At 40.3% G+C, this 10129-nt stretch overlaps 1 protein-coding gene across 3 annotated transcripts in view; it reads left to right on the forward strand.

The window, feature by feature from the left end:
• Window positions 1-10129, forward strand: part of MTCL3 (MTCL family member 3) — a 64045-nt gene that overhangs the window by 31891 nt on the left and 22025 nt on the right. For all 3 annotated transcript variants that reach the window (XM_070449845.1, XM_020878876.2, XM_070449844.1), the window contains exon 6: window positions 5457-5528. In XM_070449845.1, coding sequence (XP_070305946.1) covers window positions 5457-5528 — 72 coding nt within the window. The remainder of the gene's footprint in view (window positions 1-5456; window positions 5529-10129) is intronic.

The raw sequence follows: 10129 nt of genomic DNA on the forward strand, positions 1-10129 counted from the left end.
AAAACACAGGAGACTTTTATACATATAACATGTATAAAGATAGAATTTTAGACAGGTTCTTCTCTGTTGTTTAATATCCTAAAAACACAAAGATGCCACATATTAAGAAATGACCCAAATTTTAATCGCTGAGGGAGTCAGTCTTGAAACATTTTAGAATACAAGTCCAAATTATATAATTGCTATGCAAACAATTGTTGGTAAAACTCTCTAATTCTTGGCCTTGACGTGGATAAAAAGAATTTCAGTCTCTTTTGGATAGCTGAGGATGGGAATGCAAAGAATTATGATGTGGAGAAGACATGATTTCAGTATATTTCTCTAGAGAGTCACCTGAAGTGCCTACTTTGAGAACAAAGAAGCAAATATGAGATTTAGCTCTAGCTTCCCAAACTGGTCCCCTTATAGAGGTTCCTAGATTTAGTACATGAAGATGGGACAGGATGATGGGGGGTGGAGGGAGGTGACAAAATGTTATCCTCATGGGAAAGAGACTATTTAGACTTAACTTATATCTCCAGCTTTCTCTACCCAAGTGAATCTCTTGTCTTTGTTTCACTGGAGTCAGAAAGTTAATAAAAATATACTGGAATAGGAAAAGATGGTCAAATATTTATTGAAAATTTAAATGTGCTACTTAAAGATATGTGTGGCTCTAGAGGTGCCTTAAAGGCAATATATTTTTATTCAGGGGGAAACCTTTACTCAGAACTTTATTTGAGTTTGACATCCCACTTGAGTGATATTTAAATAAAAGTAAAATAGAAAATGCCTCTTAGGAAAAGATGGCCTAGTTTCAGCATTTCTCCTATATTAATTCAGAGGGCTCATTTTAACATTGCCTACAGGATAAAGTGTAAATTTCTTACCTCCACATGCTGACCTCAATCCCTGAAGCATTATACTTCAAATTCTACCTCCATCACTTCTTTTCCGAAGTCAGCAAATCTATAAAGCACATTTATTTCTCCACGTCTTTGCCCTTGCTGTTCACTTGTTTTTTTTTCTGTTGAAATGTTACGTATCCTTCAAGTATCAGCCCTCTTGGTTGAGTTTCTCTGAGAGGGAATTCCCTGGTGGTCCAGTGGCCAAGGCTGTGTGCTTTCACTCCTGAGGGCCTAGGTTCAATCCCTGGCTGGGAACTAAGATCCTACAAGCTGAGCTGTGCCTCGTTGCTCAGTTGTGTCTGACTTTTTGCCACCCCATGGACTGTAGCCTGCCAGGCTCCTCTGTCCATGGGATTCTCCAGGCAAGAATTCTGGGGTGGGTTGTCATGCCTTCCTCCAGGGGATCTTCCCAACCCAGGGATCAAGCCCAGGTCTCCTGTGTGGCGGGTGGATTCTTCACCGTCTGAGCGACCAGGGAAGCCCTACAAGCTGAGGCACACAGCCAAAAACAGGAAAAAAAAAAGAGAGAGAGAGAGAGAATCATAGCTGTTTTTCCCCTCTCTCCATCTTTTATTTGTTCTTCATTAATAAATTAATTAATTTATTTATTATAAATAAATAAATTTATTTATAAATAATTAACTCTGTCTACTGATTTAGCTAATTATCTGCATTCTTTTTACCATCATAAATAGTTAGCCCTTTGGTGGGAGAGTGAACTATCTCCCAATCCTATTTGTATAACCATGTAGTACTATATATATGCTGTGCTGCATGCGCAGTCGCTTAGTCGTGTCCAGCTCTTTGAGATCCCATGGACTATAGCCTGCCAGGCTCCTCTGTCCGTGGAATTTTCCAGGCAAGAATACTGGAGTGGGTTGCCATTTCCTTCTCCAGTATATTAGGCCAGAAGTCAACAAATATTATGTCTACGTAGTAAATAAAAAACAAAGCCCCCGCCCCTCTCCCCACCAAAAGTTCTCAGAACTAGAGCATGTGTATGTGTATGTTCGTCGCTCAGTCATGTTTGACTCTTGGCGACCCCGTGGACTGTAGCCCGCCAGGCTCCTTGTCCGTGGAATTCTGCAGGCAAGAACATGGGAGTGGATTGCCATTTCCTTCTCCAAACTTCCCGTCATTTCCTTGGCGTGTCATCCCTTTGCCTCATGGTCATTTGGGACTGCCGCCTTTGTGTCTTTGTTTTTCTTCTGTGACACTCTGATTATGGACACTCCTTTAAAAAATTATAACTCGATTTAACAATTGAATTCAATTAACCTAATAATGTAATTTAATCTAATTAATTATTCTAATTTAATAATGAAATGCAATAACTTAATAATTAGAACTCAATACTTCTGATTGACCTCAGGACAATAGTTTGTCCTTCCTGAAATAAAATCAAAGCTTTATTCAGTGTCCTTCAAGACCTGATAGTAAGTCACATGTCACCCTCCTCACACTTTGTTACAGCCATCCCAGATACCTTTGTCCCAGCAATGGCCTTCTACATGGAATGTTTTGTCCTTTCTCCTCCTCTCCACCTTTGGCTGTGTTACTCCTTACCTACTAGAGTCAAGATAAGACCCTACTTCTTTCCATTCCATCTCCAGCCCTAGGCTGGATTAAGCCTTTCTTCTTTGTGATCTAGTAAATAATAAAGATCAGAATCAAGCTTGCTGGAATCAAGATTTCTGGGAGAAACATCAACAACCTCAGATAATGCAATAAAGCAGAGGACACCACTCTTATAGCAGAAAGTGAAAAGGAACTAAAGAGCCTCTTGATGAGAGTGAAAGAGGAGTGTGAAAAAGCTGGCTTTAAACTCAACATTCAGAACACTAAGATCATGGCATCTGGTCCCATCACTTCATGATGAATAGAAGGGGAAAAAGTGGAAGCAGTGACAGATTTTATTTTCTTGGGCTCCAGAATCACCATGGATGGTGACCACAGCCATGAAATTAAAAGATGCTTGCTCCTTAGAAGGAAAGCTATGATAAAACCAGACAGCATATTAAAAAAGCAAAGACATCACTTTGCCGACAAAGGTCCATGTAGTCAAAGCTATGGTTTTTCTAATAGTCATGTATGGAGGTGAGAGTTAGATCATAAAGAAGGCAAGTGCTTCTCAAACTTGATCATGCATCAGAATCACCTGGAGAACTGGCTAAACCATGGCTCACTGGTCCCCATCTCTTGACTTTCTGATTCAGTAGCTCTGGGATGGGTCCTGAGAATTTACACATATGACGTTTCCAAGTGACACTGATGATGTTACTGTGGGGACCATACTTGGAGAACCACTGCTTTAAATAATCTAGTTATCCTCTCTCGGCTTTATTTTTACCATCTTATGGGGTCTTGAAGAGTCGGACATGACTGAGCGACTTCACTTTCACTTTTCACTTTCACGCATTGGAAAAGGAAATGGCAACCCACTCTAGTGTTCTTGCCTGGAGAATCCCAGGGATGGGGGAGCCTGGTGGGCTGCCGTCTATGGGGTTGCACGGAGTTGGACACGACTGAAGCGACTTGGCAGCAGCAGCAGCAGCAGGTTCGTCCTGAGATGCTTCAGCTGTGCAATGACTCTGGGTTATATGACTCTGCAACCCTGTGAACTGTAGCCTGCCAGGCTCCTCTGTCCAGGGATTCTCCAGGAAAGAATACTGGAGTGGGTTGGCTCTTCAGGGGCAACCCGGGGATTGAACCCGTATCTCTTAGTCTCATGCGAGTTCTTTACCACTAGTGCCACCTGGGAAGCCCCTTATCATTTACAAAGTGAACTTAAAAAAATTGTGTTTGATATGAATAGTACCCAATGCCAGTTAATATTGCTTCTGCATTATCATTGCTTTCACCACACTATTAAATTGCAGACTGAACAGACCATTTGTCAAGTAAATCAGGAAACTCATAATGAGCAGAGACTGTGTTAGTGTTATTATTGTACTGTATGAAGTGCGTTAGTAAGCACTAGATAAACGTATAATGGAATAAGTTCAAAGTAAGAGCATTCCATAAATATTTAATAAAATGAACTTGGGCATGTCTTCATAGATAGCCCCGTGCAGATGGTTCCATGAGTCCCTAGTGATGGCTCACTGTATTCCCGGTTTTCTTGAGACAGTTTCTGCTGCTTCATTCCTAAATCACTTTTGATTATGGTGAATCAGTCCCCACAGCTTCTAAGAAAATTATACAAGCAACATGGAGAATTTCTGTAAAAGAGTAATAAGTAACCACATAGACTATTCATTGGGCCCTGTAGTTACCATTTCATAATGAATGGAAGCAGTTGCAGCCTGAGCATATGCCTGCATTTAACACTGAAAATGGGTTAGAAATTAACATGTGAGGAATTTAATTTACAGTTCTTGGCAAATTCATGAAGCCTGTTCTTTTGAGAAACCGTGCCTGCCTTTACTGTCAGCCTGAACCGCCATCCTCCTCTTTGACCTCAGAATCTCATATTTCACATTCACTCATTAGTTCAGCAAATATTTTGTTTCAACTTCTGCTATGTGGCAACCATTATTCTCATGGTGGAGATGCCATACTGAGACAAAGACCTTTCTCTACAGAACCTAAAGCACGGCATTTGCCAACTTGTACTAAATTGTTTGCGTCGGTATCTCTGTCTTCCTCGCTAGGTTGTGAACTTACTGACGGTGGGTACATTGTTTGTTTGTTCCCTGTGTATCCAGATCAATATTCAGTACATGGTGGATATTCATACACATATGGATTATTGCTCATACAGAATGACTTTATTTTACCGGTGGTGAGAAGTGGAACTGAGCCCCAGAGATCAAACACTGCTGGTCTCAGAGGATTTGGCACTCAACGTGTATTTTTTTTTGACCTGCAAAATGTTGTTTGTTTGAATTTCAATTAAGGCCAGCCAGTAAAACGTGGAAGATTTTACATAACTATCCAAATCTCTAGCTTCTTTTGAAAAAGCTTACATTTCTGATTCCTTCTCATCATCCTGCTCCTTTAGAAAAAGCATGACTCCTCCATTTCTCTGTAACCCCTACCACTCCCTACTGTATTACACATGTGTAAGTGTGTATATGAACATGTGTATCATGTTTGTTTACATGGCTGAGTGATTAGGAAAGAGTGAGATTCTTCAAATTCTATATAAACCCACTGAAAGTTGGTCTTGATAATCTTATAACAACCTTAAGTCCAACCAGAAATAATACCTTATTCTTTTTTTTCTTCAATGATGTAGAATGGTAACAAGAATTTTGCTTTCATTTGCAATATAAGTATATTGAGTTATTGATCTAAATTTTCTCCGACTTGCCTTTCTGCATTTTTACAGTAGGTTTCCTATATTTCTCAGATCAACATGATAATTGCCAGCTATTCTTCTATTGTGATATATACTCCCATCCAAAGTAAAATATATATGGTTTGGGTTTTTCCCCTGTCTTATGATTACTGAACTTTTTATTTGGCTTGGTTTTATTTTTTATCATAGGAGATTAGAACTCTTAAAACTAAAACTGAATTTAAATTATAGTTTATCAAACTAAACCTATTCATGCTTTGTTTCAGCTATCTTTAAAGAGAAGAGGAAGCAAAGATTTGCCAAAAGCTGAAAAAAAGGCTCAGCAGACTCCCACAGAGGTATGTGGAAATAAAATTTCAACTAGTATATCAAACACTTCTAAATGTACATAATGATAAGCTACATCTATATGTAGACATAATAATGAGACATACTTGTGTAAAACAGAATTACATTATGTGTATCCATTATGCAGCTGTAAATGCAGGAGGCTATATAAAGCATTCAGTATCTTTGCTTAAAAAACTATCACTAACGTCGCTGTTACTATTGCTTTTGTATTGTAATCACATAGCAAAATGTCATTAGTACTTTATGTGTTGCTGCATTTAAGAACTGTACCCATGTTGTAATATTGTTCACCCATAATTAATAAGGACATTAGAATAGCTGTTCCTATAGTATCAGGAGAGGAGAAAGAAAGGAATGTTGTAGGAAAGATGGCAGAGGGAAAAGAGAGACTCATGATGTCTTTGGAGAGTCCCAGAATGAAGTAATTCTCTCTACCATGATTGGGGGAGCCAAGAAAAGAAATGAAGGAATAAAAATAAAACTTAAAACATGTCCTCGACATGGGCTTGTTAAGAACCTTAGAAACACAGCCACAGTAAAGACTAGCTTTTATGGTGAGCAGAGGTGATGGTGGATGTAATAAAGGAGATTTTAAAACAGAAGGCAAGATATTTAGGGGCAGCTATGACATTATGGCTCGCTAAAAATACCTGGCTAAATATTTATTTTTACAGGTATAAACTGGGATCTATAATACTATAGCATATGTACTTTTTTTTTTTCATTCCTACAAGGTATTTTGTCATTTGGTAAGAATTTTAACTAAAGCAATGTTTAAATATTCAAAATTTGGAAAAGTTGATCTCACTCTTTCTTAAAAGCATAACGTAGTAATTGTTACATTTCCTATTCTCTCTCTCTCTCTCCCCTCTCTGTTCATTTTCCCCTTGGTACAGACATGAACATTTATAGGCCTCAGCAGTTCTAGAATCCCAGAGTCTCCCACCAAAGTTATCTGTCTTGTGCGTGCATGCTAAGTCGATTCAGTCATGTCTGACTCTTTGTGACCCCATGGACGATAGCCCGCCAGACTGCTCTGTCCATGGGATTTCCCAGGCAGGAATACTTGAGTAGGTAGCCATTCCCCTCTCCAGGGGATCTTTCCCACCCAGGGATCAAACCCAGGTCTCCTGCATTGCAGGTGGATTCTTTACAATCTGTACCTGTCTTATCCTCACTTAATAAGTTCATATATGCTCTGTCACCACAACTCTCTCACTCTGTCTTGCCATAATTTTATCCATCAGTTTTCTTCCCTGACCTCATTTAGGGAGAAGGTGCTTTATAGTCCCTGCTTAAAAGTCTTAAGTCAGCTTTAACCAACAGTTCATTTTTTTTAACTTATGTTTGTCCTATTCTTATACTTGCCATGTTAAGTTTGTTTATTCTTTTCACCCATATTTTCTAATCCAGGAATCCTTAAGTGCTTGTTCCTAGCTCTTTGGATCCCCACTCCATGTATTTAGGCACTTTTCTCCAAAAGACACGTGCAGCTTTCATCAGCTTTTCAGTGGGACCTAGGGCCTGCATTGCAGGCAGGTTCTTTACTCTTTGGGCCACCAGGGAAACCCTCATACTGTAGCCCGGGGCCATCTTATTCAGCTTGTGCTCATCAGAATCAATACACACTTTTGAATACTTCCATGTACTCCTTTTCTAGATGAGCCATATGAAATTGCCAACATGCAGTTGATTCTGACCTACCCAAATGGCAATTTCATATGGTTCAACCTGCTACTATTGGATAGCTTTGTATTTCATTTTCTTCACTTTCTTCTATGTATTCTCCACATATTCCACCAGTGGCACAGTGACTTTATATACTGAGAAATGGTCTTGCAGAGCAGTTAAAAACAGTAACTTTAGGACTAGGTTGCCTACATGGAAATCCTGCCACATACCAGCTGCATGACCTTAGACAAGTTACTTATTCTTTCTATGCCTGTGTTTCCTCATCCTTAAAATGGAGTCATAATAGAGAGTTGTTGCACAGATTAAATGAGTTGTTGTTGTTCAATCACTCAGTTGTGTCTGACTCTTTGTGACCCCATGGACTATACAGCACACCAGTCTTCCCTGTCCTTCGTTATCTCCCGGAGTTTACTCAAACTCATGTCCATTGAGTTAGTGATGCCATCCAACCATCTCATCCTCTGTCATCCCCTTCTCCTCAGTCTTTCCCAGCATCAAGGTCTTTTCCAATGAGTTAATACATGTAATTTATTAGAGTGCAGTTTAGCTCTAGAAATGGCTAAGTTAAAGCTAAGCTCATCTCTCTTCTTTGGGCTTTCACCATCTTAATGTTCCCCTTCCTCTTATGGTTCTTAAGAGTGAGTCTTTACCATACAAAAAAAAAAAAAAAGAGATCTTGCTTTGCATATCAAAGCATTGTAATGTTTCTTGACTGCCATTAGTTGTGGAAAATAGAAGCAAGCATTTCTGATCAGTTACATTTCAGTATTAAAAAGCAGAGACATTACTTTGCCAACAAAGGTCCGTCTAGTCAAGGCTATGGTTTTTCCAGAGGTCATGTATGGATATGAGAGTTGGACTGTGAAGAAAGCTGAGTGCTGAAGAATTGATGCTTTTGAACTGTGGTGTTGGAGAAGACTCTTGAGAGTCCCTTGGACTGCAAGGAGATCCAACCAGTCCATCCTAAAGGAGATCAGTCCTGGGTATTCATTGGAAGGACTGATGCTGAAGCTGAAACTCCAATACTTTGGCCACCTCATGCGAAGAGCTGACTCATTGGAAAAGACCCTGATGCTGGGAGGGATTGGGGGCAGGAGCAGAAGGGGACAACAGAGGATGAGATGGCTGGATGGCATCACCGACTCCACCAGTGGCATCATGGACATGAGTTTGAGTAAATTCCGGGAGTTAGTGATGGACAGGGAGGCCTGGTGTGCTGCGATTCATGGGGTCGCAAAGAGTCAGACACGACTGAGCGACTGAACTAAACTGAACTTTTCAACCAGGCACTTTCTATACAATCTCTGATTTAATGATTTCACATTTATATACGGGATTTCCCTGCCCAGTTCCAAATGGTGCCTACAATACGTGGGTTACAGGATGAGGATACCTTGACATATAGGATTCTGACATACAGGATGCAAGGCACATTGACATATAAGATTCATGACTTTGCTACATGCAATACATGTCCAACTCATAACATACTTTTAATGTTTTCATTCCTTTGGACAGGAGAGTTAACACATACACAAATCAGATATCCTCCTCTTTTATATGTGCTTGTTATTCTGTTCCAATCTATGACATATATATTAAACGTCGTTGCTGTTTTAGTTAGATTCAAACTGCAGTATTATGTGGACATTTTTTTTTTTTACTAGCAACTGAAGGCCTTCCTTGCAGTCAAGGACTTTGACAGAACATGGAGCCTAGCTGGTTTCCCCATCTCACCTACTCTTAACTTCCTGACAGAACCTAGTCTAGGTAAAAGCATACTCGGCATGCATATTGTTGGGCACCTTTCTTTTCAAGCATTATTTCTATTTCTTGGCTTTAATAACTTTGTCCTGCTCTGGGCTCCAACTTTTGATCATTTCTTTCCAGTCTCCCTTTCTTTTCTTCTCCCCTTTGATTGCCTCTGAAGCCAGTGCAATAGCCTCAACCATCACCTCTGTGCATCTCATCCTCATGTCCTCCTCTCTGGGCACAAGCTGTCTACAATCCAGGGCTGCAATCTTGCTAATCGTGGGCCTGAGATTCCCATTGATAGATGTTTCTACTGGGTATCCCTCTGCGGATACACCTCAAAGGCAACATTTTAATATACTTAAGCCCATATTCTTCCCCTAAAAGCTGATCCTCTTTGTTCAGTCTCTGTCCCTGTTACTAGCAACACAATCCATCAAGACACCTAAGCTCAAAAACATCAGGGTTATCTTTGACTCGTCTGCTGATGTGGTATTAGACACTGTAATATGTCCTTAGACTTGTGCCTCAGATGGTAAAGAGTTCATCTGCAATGCAGAAGACCTGGATTCAACCCCTGAGTTGGGAAGATCCCCTGGAGGAGGGCATGGCAATCCACTTCAATATTCTTGTCTGGAGAATCTCATGGACAGAGAAGCCTGGTGGGCTAGGTCCATGGGGTCGCAGAGGGTTGGACATGACTGAGCGACTAACACACACAATATGTCCTTGGTTTCATTCTCACTGAATTAGTCCAGGGGACCCTGACACATAGTCTCTTGCAAGGCAGCTTCTTTCTTTCCTGGTGAAATGGATTCTCATATCTAATCTTCCTGTGACATATATTCTTAACCCCTTTCTCTCACTGTGCTCCTGGGGTTCTCTCATCTCTGGGCATCTCTCCTTCCTTGTGAACCCCTTCTAGAGGAAAGTGTACAAGCCAGCACATCTGATTTTGTTATTTTAACTCATTGTCCTACTTTTTCCCTCTTGCACATCGTTTCTAGAGGCATCATGTGCAGTGGAAAAACATGATTTTGAGAATCAGTCTGAATACAGATGTTCTCTGTCACATTAACTTGGGCTCTTCCATGAAGCTGCCTTATCTGTAAAGTAGACATCATATATCACCTTCCTCGTGGGG

The sequence above is a fragment of the Odocoileus virginianus genome, chromosome 19 (assembly GCF_023699985.2).
Source record: "Odocoileus virginianus isolate 20LAN1187 ecotype Illinois chromosome 19, Ovbor_1.2, whole genome shotgun sequence".
NCBI lineage: Eukaryota > Metazoa > Chordata > Mammalia > Artiodactyla > Cervidae > Odocoileus > Odocoileus virginianus.